This window comes from Euprymna scolopes, chromosome 46 (assembly GCF_053919585.1).
Source record: "Euprymna scolopes isolate OS-2025 chromosome 46, ASM5391958v1, whole genome shotgun sequence".
Lineage (NCBI taxonomy): Eukaryota > Metazoa > Mollusca > Cephalopoda > Sepiida > Sepiolidae > Euprymna > Euprymna scolopes.
The window spans coordinates 70711317-70738131 of NC_136527.1; the positions used below are offsets into that span (position 1 = coordinate 70711317).

Here is a 26815-nt window from a genome sequence, read left to right on the forward strand (position 1 = left end):
AGGTCCACGTTCCTCGTTAAGTACTAAAAAACATATTTAAGAATAATGTGTGTGTGTGTGTATATATATATATGTGTGTATATATATATATATATATATATATATATATATATATATATATATATATATATATATATATATATATATATATATATATATTTTTTTTTTTTTAATTATTCTAAATGATACGTAACAGCAAAAAAAAAAAAAAATTGAAATTACGAGAAATGGAAATAATTATATTTTCTGCGAACTCGTTTTCCTCAGTCGCCATTTTAAATTTAGACTTCCATTCGTCAAACTCGTCTCGTTTTTCTTAACGCATTTTATAATCGTTTCCTTGTTGAAAGCAGATTGCCAAACAAAAAAGTAAGTATTACTTGAAGTTAATTGCTTTTTTATAACTCATTTTTACTACAGGAACGCGCCAAAACGATTATGTTTCCCTTTGGTTTTGATATAGAAATAAGGGTAAATTTATACAAATACCGTGACAGCGAATTAGTAGAAAAAAATGTACCCTAACTCTAACCCTAACCCTAACCCTAACCCAGTTTTCAGATTCGTGTTCAGCACACCGAAACGTAACAGAATACTACGTAAAAGATTTTACTAATTCGCTGTCACGGTGTTTGTATAATAATACCGAAATAAGTCCTCATCCCATGTTTGCATATTAACGAAGAATGGTAATTTTATAGAATCATCTCCAATCAGGAATTTTTTTTTTTTTTTTGTCGTTGCTTTTAAGGTTTCTGCTTTTATGCGAGTCTATTAAACGAGATTTTGACATTGAAAATGTCGCAAATACGTTGCTTTGTTATTAATCTAAACTCTAGTGGCATAAAAGGGATTGGAGACAATAGCAATTCATAGGCGCGGGCAAAATGAATGCCGATGCTCAAAATGTATAAATATTTGGGTTTGTATTACTGTACACATAGATTCGAAAAAGTTGTCGAAAAAAAAATATATAACAAATAAACGTTATCAAAAGCAAGATAAGTTACTTTTCTACCAAACTGGATATATTTTCCGTGTTTTTATTCAATGTAACATGTTTATTCAGCTCGAGAAACATACATTGTTTACCGATGTATTGGAAAATTCAAAATGGCGCCCAACTCTCTCTTTAACACGGTAAGTTCGGGAAAAGGTGTTATAAATAATAAACTAGACAAAATACTATTAAAAAATCATCGAATATATGTCAATCTATGTCACGGTAATATATATTGAGCGAGTTTCTAACAGTATTTTGTCCAGTTTTATATTTATAGCACCTTTTCCCAAACTTCCCGTGTTAAAGAGAGAGTCGGGCGCCATTTTGAATTTTTCAATACATCGGTAAACACAGTATGTTTTTCAAGCAGAATAAACATGTTACATTAAATAAAAACACTGAAAACATATTCAGTTATGTAGAAAAGTAACTTACCTTGCCTTTGATAACATTTGTTTGTTATATATTTGTTTTTTGACAACTTTTTCGAATCTATGTGTACAGTAATACAAACATAAATATTTTAACCCCTCCATTTACTTAAAAAATCACCAAAAATCAGGAAATTAACCGATTTTAATGAAATTTTCAATATTTATCAAGTGATGAATTATTTTTATTTAAATCCTAGTGGAAATGTATTATTTTATTTAAACAAAAAATTCCTTTACTAAAGTTATGGTTTTCAGTAGTAAATAAAAAATGCAATACTTTATTTTTGCTTTTTTTTATATAAATAAAGCATCTTAATTTGTGACAATAAAAATAAAATAAAATAATTTTTATAGGAACATTACGCAAAAAAGCCCCTAAATCCCTATTAATGAATTCTATATAACTTTAAGAAAAAATTAATTTCTCGCACTACCGATATTACCATTGAATTAAGCATTGTTTATTTAATATTTTCACACAAAAAAATTATAATTGCAAAAAATATTTCTACTTTTTTTTATTTTTAATTACAGGTTTCGCATAATTTTTATATGTAAGATTTTAATAATTTCCTTGCTCGCAAGAATGTGAAACTTTCGGTGTAACATATTTGTTATATAATATTGAACAATAATAAAGAAAAAAATTTTTTAAATAGGAACATAGAAAAATGATTAAATTAAAAAATGCAAAAATTAATACAAACGTTCAAAAAAGGAATGTATGGATGCGCGACTGAGAGGAAAAAGAACTTCCTCCCTTTTACATTTTTTTTTTTTTAATGGGGGTCACCACTTATCAAGGCCCGGAGGCCACTCAGGGATAAGGGTTATTGCGTGTACAGTAATCAATGGGATAGTATTGTAGTAATCATTAGTATTGGAGATTTGATAGTGTGTCTTACTTAAGGAGGCAGTTTGTCAGGAGTTTGTTTATGTTCGATTTGAAGCCATCCAAGTTGTAGTCAGGTGGGAAACAGGCAAACGGAAGAGAGTTCCACAGTCGTGCACTTCTAAGAAAGAAGCTCTGCTTATGGAATCTATGTTTGGATTTTGGCACAGATAAAGAGTGGGGAAAATTATTGACAGTAGTTTCAGCCAGACGGGTGTTTCTTCTGAAAGATTGGCGAGGGGGGGACGAGAGATTGGAGCTCAGATGAGCATTTGTCATGGAAATAATGATAAAACAAAGACAGGCTCGCAACATCTCTTATGTGGGAGAGAGGCTGCAGGGAAGAGAAAAGGGCATCCCACACTAAACCACAAAGTCTATTTTGTATTCTGTCAAGGCAGGATAGGCTGTTTTTAGCAGCTCCTGCCCAGATGTGGCAGCAGTACTCCATTCTTGGACGTACTTGGCTTTTATACAGATAGAGAATTGCATCAGTAGTGAGATATCTTCTGAAGCGGTAGAAGGATTCCACCATTTCCCCAGCGTCTTTGGCAACACACCTAATGTACTTGTCCCATTTCAGATCAGGAGTAAAGGTCAAACCAAGAAGCTTGCCAAACATGGAGCCTCCCCAAGACGAGAGCCATCCATTTATATTGATGCCAGATGGGAATCAGAGCATTGATGATGTAAAGATAGAAGCTTGGTTTTGGATGCATTAAAAGTGACCGGCTACGTCTTCCCCCACTGTACCACACGCTCAAGATCAGAGGAGAGAGAATCACAGAGAACTTTGTCATTTACAGCCTTTGATGTGTTGCCATAGATTGTTGTGTCATCAGCATAGATGTCAACGAATGATTTAAGTATGTGTTTTGGGAGATCATTGATGTAGATCAGGAAGAGATTTGGGCCCAGGATGGACCCCTATTGCACTCCAGCATTAATACTGCCGGCCTCTGATTTCTGCCCATCAACCACTACTCTTATGAACCTATTGGAGAGAAATGATTTAATGATTGAGTAAACATTTCCAGTGATACCATATCTGGAAATCTTGTGAAGTAGGCCCTTATGCCATATCTTATCGAAGGCCTTTGATATGTCAAGAGCAATTGCCATGGAAAGAAGCCTTTGTCAAGAGATTCACTAATCCTATGAGATATAACTGTTAGCACATCTGCTGTAGATCTTGCAGAGCGAAAACCATATTGCATGTCACTAAGAAGGTTGTTTCTGTTGAGGTGGTTGACTACTTCTTTATTTAATATGGATTCCAGCAGCTTACTCATGACACACAGGAGACTTATTGATCTGTACTGAGAGGGAGATGACTTACCACCTGAATTCTTAAATACATGACGTCAGTTTAACAATCTTTCAACGGCCTTAAATTTTGGGCCTTCGTAATTTTCGTGTTTACAAAATTTTAGTTTGTTGCGTTTTGCGAACGCCAGAATCACTTGGTTTTGGACTAATAAATTTATGTTTTGTACAAACAAGGTGTTTTTTTTTATTCAATATCTTAGGACTTTACTAATTATCTTTGAAATAGACCCAGAAAACTAATATTTATCTTTTCAAAGGATTTTTTACAATGAATTTATTTAACTTTAAAATGTAAAACATTTTCATAATTTTTTTTTTTCACATGTACAAACATTTTTTTAATCTTTCAAATACAATCAAAAAGTAGTCGGAAACCTACAAAAAAATTATGATTAATCGGCTTTCAAAACTAGGTCCCCCATTTTTGTCCATCCATTTTTGCCTGTACCTAGTAATTCATTTAAAATACTCCCTTCCTCCGCCCGCTACTTAACATATCACACAGGACAATAAATAAATTTATATTTATAGAGAATTTATTTTTTTATGAAATATGTTATGGGAAAAGAGGTGACGATACTGAAATTGACAGCAAAAAAAAAAAAAAGATATGAAATTGCCAAACACTATGAGCATGGTTGAGCAGACAGCATTTATTTGATGGACAAACACGGAAAAAATACTATTGTTGCGATGTTTCTTTTATTGTTAATATATTTTATTTACAAGCATACTGTTGAAACTCCCTAACGATTATACGTAGGTACCTCCAAATGAATGGCCGATCTCGAAAACGCAAAAATATTTTAACCAGTCTTTAACTTGCTCCCTGAAAGCGCATGTGTAAAAGGTTTTCTTTGGTTTATTTGATCAACAGTAAACAAGTAAAAATATTTTAAAAAATATTATGGGATGTGTATTCTCTTTTAAAGACAATATTTTCTTCTAGAATGGTAAAAATATGTGTTTTAAATCGATATTTATTCAATAAAAGACCAGTTTTCCTATCTAGCAAAAGGGGACGAGTTTTCCGGGTACGAGTTTTCCTAAATTCAATTCCAAATATTGCAAACATGCAACAAATCTTTCTTTCTATTTTTATATGCCGCTCACACTAAAAAAAAAACAAAAAAATTGTTACTTCAGTAGTTCACAGGTAACATGGATCTTGCGTAAATGGTGTTTTTATTTAATGATTGCTCCCTGAAAGCGCACGCGTAAAAGGTTTTCTTTGGTTCATTTGATCACAAAAACATTTCTTGAAAGTACCATTTGAGGCCAAAAACAGGGGATGAGGGTGCAAAAACATTATTTGAATATGTACGAAAAAATAATTTAACAAAAAAAGTACTCGTGCAGAGAGTGATCCGTGCTGAAATAATATTATTTAAAAAGTCATTCTTAACATGGGGAAGGGAGGGTGTTTTGTACCTATTCTGTAGGTGGGTCAGAAACTAACCTTACGAATGCGTGAAGTATATTGAATAATTCGACCCCCTGTCTTTCCAAGCTTATGACTACTCGAAAAATGTAATTCAAACCCTAATTTTTTTTTTTTTCAATTAAATGAGCAAGGACCAAGGTTTCATTTAAAAAAACAAACAAAAAAAAACAATGTGTCTTTCAAAAAAAAAAGGGTTTAAACTTCGGACTTTACAGGTAAATTTCTAAAAACACTACTTTTTTGTTTTAAATTTTAATATATTATTTATTGATCTTTTATCTTCAATTTGTGATAAATAAAACTTTGGTGCGTAAATGATTTACTTTTTAATAGACATTTCAAAATCGGGAGCATGAATTTAAATAAAAACCTTTGTCTAAAATATATTCAGTTTATTGGAAAGAGCATAAAATTTCACATTGACCCTGAAAATATCGTAAAAATTGAATCAATAGAAAAATTTTGATAGATTTATAAAGTTTAAAAATTGAAAAATACTTAGCTCGTAAAATTCAATTGATGTCATGATTGTTTTAAAAAATTTTTACTGTTTTTAAAAAATTAAAAAATAATATTTCTATTACATTTTATACAACTTTAATAGTTTATTTTGGAAGTATAATCCATAAAGAAAATAAACAACCCACTTTTAAAAGAGTAATTACAAGTTTTTTATATTTTATTTGCAGTTTCGTGTTAGGGGTGTCAAAAATTCCCCAAAAATGTTTATACACCTACCTATTCTGTACTTTAAACTTACAATTATATAAAAAAAACATATCATAAAACTTTGATTAAACGTGGAAATACGATTTAAAAAATAGTGCGGATCACTCTGCATTAGCACCCAATCTGTCAAAATTCAGGATATCAACCAATGTTTATGAAAATTCTAGTATTAATTAATGATCACAATATAATGAACCATTTATTTTTCAAGTCTCTTAGTGAAGAGGTATGATGTGATGTAAACAAAATACTTGGTAATTAAACAAAACATGGCAGCTTTACTGTAAATGTTGTGTCTGTATCAATAACAACACGAACGCAGAAAGTAAAGGTAAAACAAATATATTAAGACGAAAAGATAATACATATTTACAAAGGTGCAGTTGTACTGCAGTTGGAAGATTGTCCGGCAGAGGGCGTTTTACAGCCTTTCATGGAGCAACCGGCACATGCATCTTGCCTATCTGGCATTCGAACACAGCTCTGTGGTCTTGCTGATTTGATACCTTTATCTATTTCTTGTTCACCCACGTATGCTAATTAGTGGGCGTCTCCACAACATCCCCCCCTTCCCAAGATTTGAAGTCGTGTAGATTTCAATATCTTTTCATTTTGGGGTTCCTTATCATTGGGTCTATAGCCTTTCTTTTCTTTCCCAATCTCCTCGGTTCGGACAAGGTCTGTGGTGGTTCAATATTAAACGTTTCGTATACTATATCAATTGGATCTTCCTGTTCCTCAGGTTTGTCATGTTCGTTGTCCTTCCTATGACGTGTTCTCAATTGATTTTGGTGTCTTTTGTGTATCCCTTTTGGACCTTTTATCATGTAGACCAAGTTGCCAATACGTTTATCTACCGTACCCGACTCCCAATATGACATATTATTTTTAAAACATTTAAAATATACCTGATCACCAGGTTTAAACCTTTTACGTGATGTGTGTGTCGTTTTATATACGACTGCTTGCTTGGGTATTAATTTATCAAATGGTGATTTTATTTTTCTCGCAAACATTAATTCTGCTGGCGATAATTTTGACGGTGTGTTTGGGTTCTCAGGTTTCCTGTATATTTGCTATGATTTTCTCAGGGCACACTTTATCGTATCTATGAACCTTTCCACTAATCCATTTGATCTAGGATGGAACGGTGGTGTGGTTATATGGTTTACCTGAAACGATTCACAAAAATCCTTGAAAACACTTGAAGTTAATTGTGTTCCGTTATCTGTGACTACAATGTCTGGTACCCCAAAACGTGCAAATATTTCATGCAGAAAACTTATTGTGTTATCTGTCGTTGGGTTTTTGACCCGCTTTACTTCCGGCCATCTGGAAAAACTATCTACTATGATTAGGTAGTATTGTCCCTCGATCGGTCCAGCAAAGTCTAGATGAATGCGTGACCATGGATGGTCAGTTTTTTTCCAAGGTTTCTGAACTATCGGTGGTGCCTTAGTGGCTAACGCACAACCTTTACATTTGTTTACTGTTAATGCAATATCCACATCCATATTACGGTTTATCCAGTTTTTTCCAAGTGCTAACATTTATTACCGACAAATCTGCTCCAGAATCAAGTTGAAATTTTATTTGTTTGCCGAAAATATTAGCCAACACATATTTTCATAAATTGTCTTTCTCTTTGTCGTTTGTTCTCATTTGGTGTACTCTATATTTTGTTCTGCAACAAATACTCTTATGTCCAGCTTTGTCGCAATTGAAGCATCTGATATTTTTGTAAGGACAATCCTTTCCCCAATGTTTTTTATCACATCTTCCGCAATTATTACTTGGTCACGATTTTCTATAGTTCCTTTGACTTGAATCGTAATTTCATTTTCTGTAATTAGAGTTTGAGTATTTATAACTTGTGTAATCTTTTGGATTTTGACGAGTCTCACACGTTCTTTGCCCTGCGTTTCTGCCTAATTTTTTAATCTTCCTTATGTACGACACTCCTGCTTCTTCTATATCTCTGGAGTCTTTTTTTAGTGATACTGCCCTTTGACAATCTTCTGCTAACTTTTGCAGTGGTGCCTTAGCGGCTAACGCACAACCATTACATTTGTTTACTGTTACTGCAATATCCACATCCATATTATGCCAGTAAACATAACTCCTCATAAGTGTCTTCATCCTATTTATACCCAGGTGTCCTGTATGAAAATCACGTAAGATTTTTTTCTGCAAGGTTTTCGGTACAACCACTCTTTCACTATATAAGAATACCTCATTGCATAAGGAAAATATACTTTCCATTTTTCCGTCATTTTCCCTTAATTTTTTCTTTATGTCTTTGATGACGTCGTCATTTTCAGCCTCCCTTTTTATATCGGTAATCGTGACTGGTAAATCACTTATTGTATTCGCCACCATGTTTTTTTTCCTCATAATTGGAACGTATAGCTGCAATTACTGACTTTTCAAAGGTTTCATCCCTTTTCGGTATAAGCCTTGACAATCCATCCGCATGACCTATTTTTCCCGAACGTAGATGTTTTATTTGAAAATCATAATTTAGTAAGATCATACCCCAACAGAGTAACCGATTTGCCGAAAATAGTCACTAGGGGCTTGTGGTCTGTTTCCAGTATAAAATGTCTTCCGTACAGATAACGGAATTTCGTCACCGCAAAAATAATGCTTAATGCTTTCTTTTCTATTTGGGAGTAAGCCTTCTCTGACGGAATTAGGGTCCTTGAAGCGTGCGTTATAGGTTTCTTGGTTCCATCTGGCATAATATGCTGTATACATGCTCCTATACCATACGAGCTCGTGTCACTCGCAACAATTATTTGTAATTTTGGGTCGTAATAAGTTAAGGATAAATCTGATGTCAAAGTCTTTTTAATTTCCTCAAATGAGTCTTGACATTCTTTTGTCCATATCCATGGTGTTTCTTTCTTTAATAATTAATTCAGCGGAGCTCTTAGGTCGTGCATGCCTTTGATAAATACTTGGTAGTAGTTCGTGAGGCCTAAAAAGCTCTGTAAAGTCGTCACGTTATGTGGTGCTGGCATGTTCCTAATTGCTATCGCTTGTTCTGTCTCTAATTTTGAGAGAACACGTCTTCGGATCTCTGAATTTATTTTAGAAACTAGCCCCTGTGCAAAAATTAAACATTTGAAGTCGTCCACCGTAAGTTCCGATAATTTAAAATTGTCACAGTGTTTATTCACTACTGACGCATATGTCAGGTAGTCCTGCTCCTCCGTTTTCTTCAGGTTCATACATGACCATCTCTTGTGAAAAAGAGACATGTTCGGTCTGAATGACTCCTTAAGAAGTTTTACGGTCTCAGCAAAGTTTAACTGATTTGTTCTCCTTGGCAATATGAAATCAACAAATTTGCAATGTTCACTTGTACCAAGCTTTCGAAGTAATAAACTTACTTTCTTTGCGTTTGACCAGCTTTCGCAATCTGTGTCGAAAATATCTTCATACCTCTTAAAGTATGCCTCAAAAGTTTTATCCTCTTCTGGTAGGTACGTGAACACATCTATGCTATTCACAATTGTTGCGTTGGAAAAAGTCGTATTGCTTTCCTGTGCAGAATTAGTTGTTAATCTTTCCAACAAATCTTTTTGACCAAGTTGCATTTGCTCTATACATTTAAGAAGCCGTTCATTCTGTCTTTCGTCTCTTTCTTGTAGTTCTTTTTCTGTAATTTTTCTTTCTTGTTGACGCATTTGCATTTCCGCGAATAACTTGATAAGATCCTCCATTTTGTCTTTCAAATTAGTAAATCAGTCACTTTTACAATTTCCTTTCTTTAATAACTATGAACAACCGATTCCTTTTGTTACATTATTAATTACGTACAAGAAAGAAAAAAAGTCCCTTCTTAGCACACTGAGAAAAAAAAATCACTTTTTCTTTCAAAACCGTCTACCTAATAACTTCACGGTATCCTAGTGAAACACTTTTTTTTGTGTGCACTTTGCAGAAAGGGTTACTGCAACTTTCAAGTTTTTTTTTATTCTCGTGGGCACTTTGAAATAAAGTGCTTGCTGTTTTATTTATTTATTTATTTTTATTTTTTTCAAGTGTCCGGGTTTTGAATTTCCTTTTCAAGTAGTCACAAAAAAAATCTTGGTGACAATTTCGTAGTTGCTGCGTTTTAAACATTGAATATCCGAGTGAATTTTTTTTTTTTGAATCTTTGACGAGTAAGTATTTCCTGAATACCACTGTTGAGTTTGATAGTGTATTTTCTCACGCGTAAATCTTTTTTGGAAATCCCGTCGCCACTGTTGTGTCTGTATCAATAACAACACGAACGCAGAAAGTAAGGGTAAAACAAATACATTAAGATGAAAAGATAATACATATTTACAAAGGTGCAGTTGTACTGCAGTTGGAAGATTGTCTGGCAGAGGGTGTGTTAAAGTCTTTCATGGAGCAAGGGGCACATGCGTCTTGCCTATCCGGCGTTCGAACACAGCTCTGCGATCTTGCTGACTTGATACCTTTATCTATATCTTGTTCACCCACGTATGCTAATTAGTGAGCGTCTCCACAACAGTAAAACACACCATTAAAAGGCACTCGCATGGCTCAAATGAGGTATGGAAGCAAAAAATGGAAACAATACCAGCAATTAATTTTTTTTTTTTTTGACGAATGCCAGAGGAATAGTTGGCCGAAACAACTACTAAAGTGATGAGGATAATAGTCTACAATGAAAAAATTTAATACTCATGTCAATAATGAATTCCAAGTAACGGATATACATTAGTAATAGAAACATAAGCCGGGATAGGTTTGAAATAGTCAGGTGTATGACTTTTATTCATGGAAGTGGTGGTGGGAATCGGATATGCCTATATATTTATCTTTTTTATTAGAGAGGGAACATCTAAGGGGAATAATTCATACTATAACATCCCTCTGTTCCTAAAACAACAACAAACAGTGAAAACACAAAGAAACTACGACACATTAGGACGTAGCCTGGTTGTCCAACTAAGTACTGTCCTCATCATAAGTAAACTGTTTAGATGGTCTTTTTATATGGATATTCTTTAAGCTCCATGATGAGTGGTTGGGTGTTTTGTGGGGTTTATCTGGAGAACAAGTCTGCAATTAATTGTGGCAGGGCTGGTTTGCGTCCATGTGTGCGCGATCTGTTGTTATGCCGACTGCTGATCCTCTATTGGATTCTGGAGATATCATGGCTGAGGATGCAGATGCTTCTGGATTCAGCCTTGCTTTCAGTAAAGCGACTTTTCAGATGAAGTCTGCACCATGTATGATCTGGGTTCAACACATTTCTGTGTGAACACTTCTGGGGACCATTTACTGGAATCCGGGTCATATACATGTACGTGTTGTCATTCTTGTATTTCTGTTAAGTCTCGTGTGTGCTGGTCGTGTTGAGACTTTTAGTATGGATTGCCTTTGATACAGGCGAGTTGCTGTCTTTTCTTTTTGGGTGGAATTGTTGGATCACTTTACTGGTAAGTTTCTCATGAGCTTTTGGTTCAGTAGTAATTCGCCAGGTGATGGAATTACATGGTCCATAGGGGTTAACTGTAAACAAAACAATATCATGTCTAAGTCGTGACTACTTGGGGCAGCCTTTCTAATAGTAGATTATACGGCTTGCACATAGCATTCTGGAGCTATAGTGACGACTATTGTTGCGGATGACTCTCTGGGATCTCTTGTTCTCTAAATATTTGTTATGTCATTTCTTGAATGAAGAACTCCTTTAATTCCTCACAAAAAGGAACTAGTCCACCATTACATGGTAATGGTGACCTTCACTATGGAAAAGGTTGGTTGGTTGTTTTTGTTTTACGGCATATCAACCATTTTCGGGTTATTTAATGCTGAATTCAAAGATTTTGAAGAAAAATTTTTTAATAGAATATATTTGTTGTTTTCAAGTCGGTTTCTATTTAACCCATAGTTGGGACCCTAACAGGTATTACCACTCCAGGTCAGAGTGGACTTGGGAGCAATGGTAATTAAAGGGTGGTTCCACACTCCCCAAAGTCCGCAAGCTGGGGCCTCACCATTGGATATTGTTTAAGATCATATCCAGGACCCAGGGCCAGTTGGGAAGTAGGGGAAGAAAAAAAAAGAGACGAGACGAGAAGGGGGCTGTTGTTTTTGTTTTTGGTTTTGTAGAACATGATTAAGTTTTACAAAAGAGAATAGAAAAACAAAAAGGAACATCAATGTAGGTGCATTTCGTCTTGAGAAGCCAATAGACAGCCTGATCTGTTAGCACCAGATGGAAAAGGTCAGTGGCCACTGTTTGATATGGCCTCACTGGAATCTCATGTGACATCAAGGTTATGTGGTCTGTGCTTTTGACATAGGGCACAATGTTGTACAACACTATGTCTTTATTAATTTTGTGCCAAAAGACACAGCTTTTTGCTTGGAGTTTACATTTTTACATTCCTTAATGACCATAATGGATTTTCTGTAGAATTTCCGGCTGCATCACTTTAGGTATAATTATCTGACCACTCTTCACGAAAATACTATTTTTGATAGGCATCTCATCCCGATATGATGAATATGGTTCAAATTTTTTGCTGATTTCCTTAGATGTGTTTGGGCGGCCACCCAGGACGGTTTCCTTAAGCTTGCTTTATCTGTGTTCATTTTTCTGTGGAAAATTGAGCAAAATCTTATATTGAGGTTGATCTCTTCTTTGTTTTTGCTTTTTTTTTTTGGTAACCAGGAGAATCCGTCTGCCAGGATCATCTCCTTGCCTTGGCTATAGATGATTCTCAGGTCATACTTTTATAGGCATGGCAGCATGTGTTGCAAACGAGGTGGATCTGCAGTTAAATTCTTTAAGCTGGTCATTTCTAATGGCTTATGATCGATTTAGACTTGAAATTGACATCCATATAAGTAGGTTTTGAATCGCTCACAGCCAAAAACAACACCTAGAAGCTCTCGGTTGGTTTTAATAAAAAGCAGGGCAATGTTGGCAACTGGTGTGGCTGCCCCATACCCAGCATTATGATCTTCAAAGGAAGAACATTTAAAAAAAAAAAGAAGAGAAACTGCAATTGATTCCGATATCTTTTGCATGGAAATGTTTTTCTTTACTGTCATATATAACCACTATCTAATTCATTTTCTTACTAAAACATTTTTCAAGCTCTAAAGTAAAAAAAAAAAAATTCTCACCTGGCTTATAGACTTTTGTCATCTTTTAATGAAATTACTCTTTTCCGCAGCTTTTTAAAAATACTCTTGCGTAACCAGAAGTACTCTAATCGTCATATATAACCATTGTCTAATTCATTTGGTTACCAAAACATTCTTCAAACCTTAAAGTTGAAAAAATATCTCTTGGCTTTTGTCATCTGTTTTCTTTTATTGATTGTTTATCCGCTGGAATATAAAATGGCCTATCAAACACAGAGCATATTTTTCTTGAAAACATTCTCTCTGCTGGGTGATTCGTATTTATTGTATTCAAGGTTGACGTGATTCTGTAAACTGATCAGAAGTTCTTAATACTTCTCTCATTTTCGTCCACACCTTGATTTTTCTCTCAGAACTCGTTTAAACATGTCTACAAATTGTACAAGTTGTCTGTTCAAACTTGATTACTAGCATTATCACATGATCTTCTTCAGAGCTTGATAAACCTGTTTACAAATTGTACAACTTGTCTGTTTGATCTTGGATAGTATGTCTGTTTGATCATAGATAGTATGTCTTTTGCATGAAAATGTTTTGTCTTTACTGTCATATAACCACTATCTAATTCATAAAACAGTTTTCAAACTATAAAGTTGAAAAAAGCTGTCACCTGTCTTATAGATATTAGTCATCTATTTCTCCTTTGTTGACTGTTTATTATTTATTTGCCAGTATAGACATCAGCCTATCAAAAACAGAGCGTATTTCTCTTAAAGACATTCTTTCTGCTAGCACTTGTGTCCATTGTATTCAAGTTTGGCGTTATTCTATAAACTTATGAACAAGTCATAATATTTCTTTTTTTGTTCACGCTTTGATTCTTCTTCAGAGCTCGATAAATGTGTTTACAAATGGTACAAGCTGTCTGTTCAAACTTGAATACTAGTTTTATCACGTGATTAATAGACACTGACTTGTAGAATTTTAAAAAATCTCTTCTCATGAATTGGCTTCCATTGTGCTAACTAAATGTTTGAGCACCCAAAACGACTAAAAATTCGTTAAGTGCATTTATTGTATTTGCTGCAGTCAAATGTCAGCACTTAACGATTTCTGTTTACTTAGCGAAACTGTCCATATTGATCGAGTAATATGATCTGTCACTACACAAGGGAGAAAGAGCGCCAAAAAAAGTATATATATAATTGTTTTCCCAAGTGACAGCACGGTACTTAACAAATACGTCTACGCAATTCTGAACACCACTGCCGAATCGACATGCAACGAAACGAAAATGCAATAACACAAGACATTTAATCAAAGCAGTGTATTTGCAAAACCCCCGCATCACTTATCAACTTGTTCTTTTCATAGCCATTGGGCGAAACTAAATCGTCACTTTGGAGTAAGATGGGTGTAGATCCCAGGTTCGCTTTTAACTGCAGGTAGGCCAGACTCATACACTTGTGTGCTTCCACTCATGCTCAGCACACAATCCATTTATGGACATTGCATAGTCGATATGCAATTGAGTTCATGGAACATCTGTTTTTGACTATAATTGAATCTTTAGTAGTGGTGTAACCTTAATGAATGGTGTGTTTAGTTATTTATTACTTATTATTACTAATCGTTTATTATTGCTAAACGTTTACTTTTATGGGTCTGTGTGTTCTTATCAATGTTCTTACATATATGGGTGTGTGTGTTTTTGCGTATAAACGTGTGTCCTTGCGTGCAGTTCACTGTTATATGTGTGTGTTTGCTATTCTTCTACAGTTTCTCTCTTGCCTTGGGAAGTTTCTGAGATGTGTATATGCAACCAATATAATGCGAACATACCTGATTTGCCTTGGCCAGCAGATGACATCTTCTTGGTTGCTGGTCTTCCATCTTGCTGGGGAGTGGATGCTGCAGACAGACTCATGAATGAACAACAAGATGGAATTGAAGCTTCAATCTTTTTTTATTCAAAGCAAGTCTAACATCTCGGACCCTGGCCATTGAGAGAGACCCGAAATCTCCCATCTGCTTCCTCTGCTGCCCAAAACCAACTCTCTCCATATGGTTGTCAACCGGAATGCCTATGACCACAATTTCATGTCACCCCCTTAATTTCCGGTACATTTAATCTAGGTAATTCAAGGTGACTTGGATTTTTTTCCTGTCATATATACTACAACACGTCTATGCTTATAAGAAATGTTCATTCATTTGAAAACCATTGTTAACATGTTTTTACGATTGAAATTCTATTCCTCTGCACATATTCATTCACTTGGGAATCACTATTATTGTTCTTCTTTACTTAAGTCTATTAATTCACAGTTTTATCCATCACAAACTCCAAGTATTTCACAAGAGAAGAACTTCCAAGGATTAACTATCACAGCTCTCTGCTGCTAAGACCAACTCTACCCATGTGGTCGTCAACCGGAAGGCATACGACCACAATTTCTGTGTCAACTCTTAATTCCCGGTACATTCTATCTAGGTCATTCAAGGTGACTTGGGTTTGATGCCTGTCAAACCCAACCTTTCTGACTCTTCTAAATCGCTAATGAGAAATCAAAATATGCTTATATAACTTTCTATTTCTAAAACTACCTATATAGCAATTAAACTGGGATTCCCAATACTACAACGATAATAATCTGGTAAATCTGTGAACAACATGAATGTCGAAGTCAAAGCTAGCGTTCATCTTTGCTTACGTTGTTTTACCAGACAGTATTTATAGCTTAATCGGCCAATCCTGATTTTGTAAGTAGGAAAGACCCCGATATTCTCTTAATAATTACAATAAAGAGAAAAGAGGCCTGCCTTTTTTCTATTGTTCTTGGCCTTCGGGCCGAGATCAAAGTGTAGTATCTGTTCCGGCAGAACATATAAGACCTTGGTCAATGTAGGGGCAACCCTTCATACCAATTGTCACTATCCAGCTCCCCTACTTCCCGGGGAGTTGGTCCCCATTTCCCCTTCACTCCTCACATTAAAAATTGGCCTTGTGCCTAATTTGCTCGGTGGGGGAGCAAATAAATACCATCTGTTCTGAAGATGCTGCACTTAATTTGTACCAGTCAATGGAGGGGAAACTCTCTATACTGGAACAATTATTATTTTTCGTAAGCAGAGTGCCCCCTTTTTGCCTACTTTTAGGAGAGCTGGTTTTTACCCCATATTAAAAAATGGCCTTGTGCCTAATTTGCTTTGGTGGGGAAGCAAATAAATACATTAAAAAAGAACTTATTACTTTTATGAAACAAATATCATAATCCATTATTGATTTTAAGCAATAATGAATTTGATGAATTCTTAAAGAAAGTGTACATAATAACTTGAATTTTGCTATTATGTAAGAATGCTGAAACCTACCAATGATGTATATATTAAAAAATAACAAGGTTTAGATCTTTATATCTGTTTAAAACATATTTTTCTGAAGTTTATTTTTTAATTGTTTGTTTTTATTTTCCAGAGTATCCAATTATATCAAAATTATATATTGATTGATTAGTAGCACTTTTCTTAATTCTGAAATTTATTTTTGTTTATGGCGGATAATTTTTGGTCCTAAATAATATATCTTCCAGAAGTAGTTGTCTTTGCTTTGCAGCTTGAATCACTTTAAAACCTATTTGTGTTGTCTTTGTGATGCTTGTTTTATTGTTGTAATTTTTGTTGAAATTGTTATTGTTTTAATTGTTAGAATTGTTGGAATCGCTGATGGAAAGTGATTATTAGCACTTTTGTTAATTCTGAAATTTTTTTTTCATTTACGATTGTATCTACAGGATTATACAAATCACACGACTTTGTAAAGACAATTATTTTTTCTAAGTACAAACAAGAGAAAGAGGCAAGTTCTTAATGTGAGAATTTAATAAAAAAATATTTTTAAATTTTCCTTTTTGTACAAAATGTAGATACCTAAAAAATTACTCATTTTCTGTAATGCTAGATATTTCTAACGTTTTTGATTGTTTACTTTTTCAACTTGCGAGGTTCCTTTCAAATAATTAGTTCTTAGTCTTTTTCTAAACTTGCAATATTTTTTATAATGGGGTATGATCCCGCACAGTCGGGAGATTCTATTTATAAACAATGCTGCTAGGAACTGACGAGTTGAATTAATTCATGTTCTGCTACCAACCAATCAGAAACCAGAATTGCTCCATAAATATTAAACCTTTCTGTAGCAATTTCACATATGTTTTCTTTGTGTCAACACGGGAAGAATCTTTTGCTCTGTGGATTCTAACTCAGCGAGTGTCTACTGCGAACCAGTCATCTCCAGGACTTGTGTAGAACAACTAACCATCGGAAACTGTTCTGAAACTAAACATGACTTACAACTCTAGATGTCGCCACTGATGTGTCCTATTAAAAGCATTGATTTTTAGTTTTTAATCTGGTAAGTCTGCATACAACACAAATAATTCCCCCCACTCTTTATCTGTAAATTCCATGAGCAAAGCTTCTTTCTTAGAACTGCACGCCTATGTAATTGTCATCCGTTTTCCTGCTTTCCAGCTGACTACAATATGGTTGTCTTCAAGTCTAACGTAAACAAGTTTTTGATGAACCATTCCATAAAAGTTAACAAATTTACCGAATTTCCATTACTAACGATTACTATATTGTCCAATTTCTACTGTACACTCTTTAACCCTTATCCTCGACTGGCCTCTTGGCCTTGATAAGTGGTGATGCCTATATAAAAAAAATGTCATGATCTCATAATCATCAAATTCATTATGGATTTCAATGAGTTATGAATTAGATGACTTTTTAAAGAAGGTATACATAATAACTTGAATGTTGCTATTTTGTAACCATACTCAAAGCCTACCAATGATGCATACATTTAAAAATAACAATGTCCGGATCTTTGTATCTTTTTAAAAAATTTTCCTGAAGTTTATCTTTTAATTGCTTGTTTTTTTATTTTCCAGCATATCCAACAATCAATGCAAAGAAAAGCAAACAAAAGTTACCTGAAGTTGAAAGCCTGGAATGAGAAAAATCAAACCTCTGTGAAGTACACAAGTTTTCCTTTCACGAATCACATTCATAATATTTAGAAAAAAAACATTTTCTTGCTATTACTACTTTTCTTTAGCAAGTTACTTCTCATGTACGAATGAATGCTTATGACTTTATAAATGCAAAAATTTAGGCATCCAAAATACTGGAAAAGAAAGACATACCATTAAAAATAAAAAGTGAATTATAGACTGATTATGCGTTGTAAATATCATAAGATTTTTTAGAATAATCCATTGAAACATACAATTTTCTATAATTGAACAAATGCAAAGCATTTTTATATATCTTTTTATTTATTAATAATTTAAATATCATCTAGATAAAAAGTAAAAAAAATAAAATTAACTAATCAGCATAAATAAACAATCAGTCATCTATTTCAAAGCAATATATACACTAGTTAGCTATTACACAGTTTTTTTTTTTTTACTCGTGTTCACCCCCTTACAAAGCATACTGCCACTTGGACGTAAGGGGCTACTATTTGGGGCAATGTCTAGGAAAGATTAGCAAGATATTTGTTTATATTATATTTAAATTTCTGCATATCAGTACAGTTAGAGAAGCAGGAAGTGAATTCCCAAGTCCAGCTGTTTGAAGGAAGAAACTATTAGAATAGAAAGCTATCTGGCATTTAGAGACAACAACAGTAAAGGGGTGAGATCTTATTGCTAAGCAGGTTTGTCGGGGATATGTATATCAAGGAGGCACAACATTATTCTATTCACATATATTATCTATTATAACTAAAACATTGTCTTTTAATTTCAAAATAATAAAAATATAGGCATAATTCTTAAACAGTCTACTTCATTTTAAAAATCTATAAAAATATGTAAAAATAGTCAATTTTAGGTAATTAATCCCGTTTCCTGCATAAAAATAAAACAAGAAATATAACAGAATCAAATATTCGAATAAAAAAATGAACAATAAATCGCATACTAGAGAAAAACCATATTCTTGTGAAGTATGTGGCTATTCTTTTGCATGGAAACCAAATATGTTGCGACATATGCGAATGCATACTGGAGAAAAACCATATCCTTGTGAAGTATGTGGCACTTCGTTTTCAGCAAAAAAGCATATGTTGCAACATATGCGAACACATACTGGAGAGAAACCATATTCTTGCGAAGTATGTGAAACTTCTTTTGCACAAAAACCACATATGATAGAACATATGCGAACACATACTGGAGAGAAACCATATTCTTGTGAAGTATGCGGCTATTCCTTTGCAAGGAAACAACATATGTTACGACACATGCAAACACATACAGGGGAAAAACCATATTGTTGTGAAATATGTAAGTCTACTTTTACAGAGAAGCAAAATATGCTGCGACATGTGCGGACCCATACTGGAGAGAAACCATATTCTTGTAAAATATGTGGCTCTGCTTTTACACTGAAGCAACATATGGTACGGCATATGAGAACACATACTGGAGAAAAACCATATTCTTGTGAAATATGTAATTCTGCATTTACGCTAAGACAAAGTATGTTGCGACATATAACAGTACATACTGGAGAAAAACCATATTCTTGTAAAGTATGTGGCTCTTTATTTAGATGGAAACAAAATATGCTGCTACATATGAGAACACATACTGGAGAGAAACCATATACTTGTGAAATATGCGGCTCTTCTTTTACAATAAAGCAAAAGATGTCGCTACATTTACGAACACATACTGGAGAGAAACCATATTCCTGTGAAGTGTGTGGCGCTTCTTTTACAAGCAAACACGGGATGGTGCGACACATGCGAACGCATACAGGAGAGAGACCATATTCTTGTGAAGTATGTGGCTCTCTTTTTACACGGAAAGAACATATGCTGCAACATTTGCGGAGACATACTTAAAAGAAATATAACGAACCAGCTTGGCATGGTAATAAAAACATTAAAAAGCTTAGACATGATTGACTTGCAATAAAAAGAAAATTAACAGGTTATTGTAATTAAAGCAAAAACGTCTCTCTCCCGCTCTTTGTCAATGGACCAGAAGCGTAATTGTAAATAAAACGTATACTTTGTAATTCTCGTTGTGTTGGTTTTAAGAAAAATGGTCAGTGTATAAGAGAAATACTTAAGTCACTCGAATTGGGCACTAACCATTGTTATCAATTCAAAATTTATACCCTCCGACAGTGTCTTGAACCTTAAGCAAATCACTGTACACATTAACACTCAGTGACAATCGATAACACTTCTAACACACTCAATGTTCACGCTTGGCGCCAAACCAACATTTCATAGCAACCGGAATTTTACTCCCCATCCCCTATCTCCTGTGACATTGAATCAACGTGTGAGTAATTAGATCACGGTTGAAAACAATCGTACTTGTACCTATTTGTGACGCAAGTTTCTATTTTCGTATTTCTTTTATTGTAAAGGCTCTTTTCAAAAAGTTTGGCCAGAGCTGACAAATGAGCATAGTATCATAGTGTTGTGAACAGTTAAAGCTAATTCAACATTTGCATTTAGATAAATCCTAGTATCTAAATACATATTATTTTTGCAGTCTCTCTCTTGGAATATGACATTTGTTTTGTAAGATAAAACTCAGCACTTCGTCTTCTAGAAATAATTGCTTAAGAACTTTTTTTTGGATTGAGAGCACTGCAAGTGCATTTAGTGTTTCAAAATAAAGCCACCTCTCATGATTGACTTGCAATAAAAAGAAAATTAACAGGTTAAACACAAGAACTGGAAAAATGTCGATCATGTACAAAGTAATCTACAGAAATCAGTGTTAACCAAGTCTGTATCTAAATTTGAATCAATATTAGCGCAAATAACAGAATCCTACACTAGAAACTATCATCTCTTCATAAATATAAAAAATACAATAATTTAATAGAATTTAAAATAAAACTAAATGTTTTATTTTAATTCATTCATTTGAAAGTAAACTCCATTCCTCTTCACTTAATTTTTTCTTTGTTTTCTGAATGATTGCTTAAGAATTTTTTTTATTGAAAGCACTGCAAGTGCACTTAGTGTTTCAAAATAAAGCCACCTCTTATGATTGACTTGCAATAAAAATAAAAGTAACAGGTTAAACGCATGAACTGGAGAAATGTCGATCATGTACAAAGTAATCTATAGAAATCAGTGTTAACCAAGTCTGTATCTGCCCAGATGGTATATGATCACGAAGAAATGAGACAAAGCCACCTCTATCACACAACTGGACATGTATTTTAGACAAGACTGAAATAATCAGAAAACAAGCTGACCATTGTATAAGATTATCGCCTTATGACCAATGCTGTTTACTACATTAGTAATCTAAGTAATAAATATTTATTTGCAACTTTAACTGAAAACCTCTTTTACATGCTGTTTTGCAAAAATTGTATTTTTCATTCATGTAGTTATACTTTTATTACAATTAAACATATATCTTTTATTTTTTTTTTACAATTTTTTTATTCGTTGCCCTTTTTTGTCATGTTTTATTATAATGTATTACCATCTCTGACAACCTTCGTATCGACAATTTTCTGGTATCCTACATGAAGTGGAAAGAAGATGCCAAGGCGATGATGCCAGAAATTATTTTACACTGAATACTGAAATAGATCTAATTCGACATCAGTTACAGCTCATGGTTAGTAGTTAGTAGCGGTGCTGCTTCGAAAGTATTTTACTTATTGTTTTAATATTATGTAAAAATAAAAAAACAAATGTATACATAATTCATAAATATCAAAAATACAATGATGTAATAGAATTTTAAATAGAACTAAATGTTTTATTTTAATTCATTCATTTGAAAGTAAACTCCATTCCTCTTCACTTAATTTGCAAGAAAATATTAATCGTTTTTTCTTTGTTTTCTGAATGATTGCTTAAGAATTTTTTTCAATTGGAAAGAACTGGAAGTGCATTTAGTGTTTCTGAACTCATAATGCTCCTTAGAAAAGGTTTTTTTTTATTCATTTCAGGGTAAAAAAAACAACGTTCTGCTTCTGATGTAGTCATGCTTACTGTTAAAAAGATTTTTATCGATTTTGTAATCATCTCAGTTATTCTTCAAAATAAATTTCAGGATCGAAATTAATTTGCAACATTCATGAATATCTGATCTACTATAGAATATTTTAGCTCGGCTGCAAGGTTTTTTTTAGTCAAATATGGGATATGCCTCAGTAGGTGTGTCAGAAATTTCGTGAAAAATAGTGAATAATTCCACCCCATCTTTCCAAGCTTATAACTCCTCGAAAAATGTAATTCAAGCCCTAATTTTTTTTTCAATTAAAGGAGCAAGGACGAAGGTTTCATTTTAAAAAAAAACGTGTTTTTTTTTAAAAAAAGGTTTTAAACTTCGGACTTTACAGGTAAATATCTAAAAAACACTACTTTTTTTCGTTTTAAATTTGAATATATTATTTATTGACCTTTTCTCTTCAATTTGTCATTTATAACACTTTGGTGAGTAAATTAATTATTTAGTTTTTAATAGACATTTCAAAATGGGAGGCGTGAATTATTCGACCCCCTGTCTTTCCAAGCTTATAACTACTCGAAAAATGTAATTCAAGCCCTAATTTTTTTTTTCAATTAAAGGAGCAAGGACCAAGGTTTCATTAAAAAAAAAAAAAGACAAAACAACAACGTGGTTAAAAAAAGTGTTTTAAACTTCGAACTTTACAGGTAAATTTCTAAAAAACACTACTTTTTTTTAAATTTGAATATATTATTTATTGACCTTTTTTCTTCAATTTGAGATATATAACACTTTGGTGAGTAAATTATTTACTTTTTAATAGACACTGGAAAATGGGGGGGCGTGAATTAAAAAAAAACGTTTGTCTAAAATATATTTTATTTATTGAAAAGAGCATAAAGTTTCGCATTGACCCTGTAAATATCGTAAAAATAGAATCAATAGAAAAATTTTGATAGATTTTTAAAGTTTAAAAATTGAAAAATATTGAGTTTGTAAAATTCATTACTGTTTATAAAAATAAAAAAATATTTCTATTACTTTTAAAACAACTTTAATAGTTTATTTTGAAATTATAATCCATAAAGAAAATAAACAACCCACTTTTAAAGGAGAAATTACGAGTTTTTTTTTATAGTTTATTCGCAGTTTCCTGTTAGGGGTGTCAAAAATTCCTAGAAAAATTCTGATACACCTCAGTAGTTACAAGTGTCTCTTTGAATTCCTAGTAAAAATATTTATTTTCGTATGTATAATGAATGTGGAAGGAAACAAAACAATGAAATAAAAAGGGTGCTATAAGAAGAACACTGACATCTATCTGCATGAATTTATGTGCTAACAAAAGTTCAGAAGCAATAAATTTGAATCAATATTAGCGCAAATAAAAAAATCCTATCCTAGAACCGATCCTCTCTTTACTTTCTTTATCCCTTATTTTTCAATTTTGTTGCCATCTGCATGCATCTCCACACAGTGCACTTCAGAGCAAACAAAACAAAAAGTTGTTAAACAACTTGTCTTTCTTTTAAAGAAGTGTATCATTTGTTACGTTTGTTATCATGTATTCCTAGTAAAAATATTTATTTGCAACTTTCAGCAAAGAAAACAGATTGTTAAAACTGAAAACCTCTTTTACATGCTTTTCTGGCAAAAATTATATTTTTAATTTGTGTAGTTAAACTTATTACAACAATTAAGCACATCGTATCTATTCTTTTTTATTTACATTTCTTAAATTCATCGTCTTTATTTTGTCATGTTTGATTATAATGTGTAACTATCTCTGACAACCTTTGTATCAACAATTTTCTGGTGTCCTACATAAACCTGTATTAGGATGTAATTATTCTTCCAAATTTTTAGATAGGTAATAGGATTAACTTAAGTTGGAAAGTTAGTACTGCAGATTCAGTATATTAGAAAGACAGGTCGTAAATTAGCTCATCAGATTTACAGGGGGGGTCAGTATTTAAAGATTCCGGGAGAGAAGTATCATTTAGCGTAGCATTAAGTTGATTATGTTCCGGAGTGATTAATTACTACTGTTAAGGTTCGTACATGGCAACTCTGTCACAAAGCATGAATAAATTACATAACTATGTATAGAGTTATTGAGTGGGTAATTCTGGGAAACCTGACAGTTGCAATTTGAGGAATGCTAACTGTCAAGAGGATTTTTAGCAATTTAACTGAAGACATCATCTCAATTATTCTTCAAAATAAATTTCAGGAGCTAAATTAATTTGCAACATACATAAATATCTGACCTACTATAGACAATTTCTAGCTAAATTTTAAACTTTTCTTTGTTAATCATGGGATGTGACTTAGCAGTTACAAGTATCTCTTTTGTAGGTAGCTCTTTTTAAAAAACTAGCAAATTTTTTCTGGTTTCACAATTTAGCTATAAAATGTTTAGTGAAAGAATTTCTGTCTGTTATATAAACACATATACAGTCACACACTTGCTTCTGCTCTGAGTGTCTGTGAAGGATTCTCACAGTATTTTGAGTTCCTTATGTCTTAAATAGAAATTTTGAAATTTGTTATGCATTCATAGGATTTATATGCACAAATTTCTCGGGATTTAGTTGTAAATTATTTCAACATGAAACATTATCTTATGAAAAAAATCTCCAACCAAATATAAAATTATGTGCATAATTATATAAACTGTGGATTACTATAAACTGCTTTTATTTTTGCTTGATCTTCTGCTTTTTTTTTTGCATTTCATAACTGTCGTAGAGTACCAAGCGCTCCTATTTCAGAACTAAGCAGAATCAACCAGTCCTATGAATACCACTGGTTTCAGAGAGTAAATGGAGACAGGCGTACCATGTTTAACCACATGCTACGAACACAGTCCTCTCATGCCACTTTAGTGGCTCCTGTATTCTTTATGATAAATACATCTTATATTTATACACTTTACACTACTTGTGGTTCCTTTCATTTGTGACCGCTAGAACAGGTCTACAACAATAACATTTGCAACATCCAATGTCTGAGTTATCAGTTGTTGTTGATTTCCTTGACAGATTATGTCTAACTGTTCTAGAATACATTTTGATATGCCATCAGTGGCTTGATTGTCTAGAACAGTGGTTCTCAACTTTTTTTTACTCATGGACCCCTTTTCTCTTCTTGGTGGACCCCTTCATAACTATGGTCATAAGACAATCTTCTTTTTTTTCACTAATATAAATTTTGAGGTTTTAATAATCAAAGAAATATATAATTAAGCTTTATTTTTAAATGAAAACTAATTTAATGCAAATAAAGTATTCTACAACAACTATAATAATTATGATAATTTTGTTATGTTTTGCCTGTGGACCCCCAGAAATATTCCATGGACCCTGGTTGAGAACCCCTGGTCTAGGATAAAAAATTTCCCAAAGCGTTTATATATCTCTCTATCCAAGATGTACCATACAACGCTCACTATTTATGTGTGTTCAGACACATCTGCTGTAACATCAGCCATCACAGCTACGGCACAGAAGTACAATACTCCAAAAATCTCTGACAATGTTGCCCACTCTATAAGACATCAGTGCCCATCAGTGACAAACGACAACAATAGCTGACAACTAATGATGAAACTATACAACAACTGCAACAGCAAATTATGATAAGAAGACCAGATCATCGACACAAACTCAGCACTTGTCTCCACCCATATTTTTATTACAGAAATGACCTGAAATAGCAGGAAGATATTAAAGGGCCCAAAAATTGTTGTCCCAACCAATACGTGAGCAGAAATGTGCAGGATATTGCATCAGGCCCATTTGGAAATTGAAAAAAAAATAAACTCAATACCAAACAAACTCTTTTATTGGCAAAGCATAAACAATAGAAGACGTCATAATAAACTACAATTCATGTCAACAGAGTTCAGAGCCAGAGATGTTGCATGATCCACCCGACTAACCGTGGTAGAGATGGTTCGTCCAGTATAGAAACAAACAACACACAAAGGCATCATCATCATCATCATGACGGGCTCCAAAGGCAACAGTCACCTGTTAAACAAATACCCTATGGAGTAACAGACTCAGACAACCATACAACCACCAGATCTGGACGTATTGTCAGACCCCCTCCACCCCCACCCCCCAAAAAAAGATTTAGAGATGAAACAATTACTGATTGACTTTTCTTAGTTATCTTTGATTTTGTCTCATCAGTTTATAACTATTTTCCTTTCTCCATCCTTTTATCGAAGCATTGAAAGAAGGAGGATGTGATAGCATGAAGAGTTACCTCCCCTTAGCGAACTGTTGCGAGGCAAAAGAAAAGGTGTTGTTTCCACACCAAGCCACCTGACATGTATTTTCCAAACCAGCGACAATATTGGTCAATTAGTTGCTTGGTCTGCAGCTATAACCAGCTGTTATGTGTATAATTTGTGGGGATGCTATATAAAGCATGTTCACGACTCAGTAATAAGGAAAACCATTATACGAGTATATATATAAAACAACATTATTTATTATTTATATACAAGAAACACTCGTCTAGCTTAAAACACTATCAATAATCCCCCCCACTCTTTTTCTGTGCCTAAACCTAAACGTAGATTCCATGAACAAAGCTTCTTTCTTAGAACTGCATGCCTGTGGAATTTTTTTTCCGTTTTCCTGCTTTCCAGCTGACTACAATATGGTTTTGTCTTCAAGTCTAATGTAAACAAGTTCTTGATGAGCTATTCCATATAAGTTAACAAATTTACCGAATTGATTACTATATTGTCCAACTTCTACTGTACACTTTTTAACCCTTATCCTCGAGTAGCCTCTTGGCCTTGATAATGTGGTGATGCCTGTGTAAAAA

At 33.5% G+C, this 26815-nt stretch overlaps 1 protein-coding gene across 2 annotated transcripts; it reads left to right on the forward strand.

Moving 5' to 3' along the window:
* The first annotated feature begins 206 nt into the window (after window positions 1-206).
* Window positions 207-22289, forward strand: LOC145271011 (uncharacterized). 2 transcript variants are annotated; one of them, XR_013865650.1, is made up of 3 exons: window positions 207-369; window positions 17909-19963; window positions 20711-22289. XR_013865650.1 is itself a non-coding variant. In XM_080126576.1 (2 exons), exon 2 carries the CDS (start codon window positions 18928-18930, stop codon window positions 19873-19875), a length of 948 nt encoding a protein of 315 aa, XP_079982702.1. In that variant the 5' UTR covers window positions 207-369; window positions 17909-18927; the 3' UTR covers window positions 19876-22289. The 2 variants fall into 2 exon arrangements, 1 of the variants encoding a protein (XP_079982702.1); XM_080126576.1 differs by having other exon boundaries at window positions 17909-22289.
* The last annotated feature ends 4526 nt before the right edge of the window (window positions 22290-26815 follow it).

What these genes read in the sequence shown, in the direction of transcription:
- LOC145271011 (XM_080126576.1), top strand. Translation starts at nt 18,928, where the DNA reads ATGAACAATAAATCGCATACTAGAGAAAAACCATATTCTTGTGAAGTA.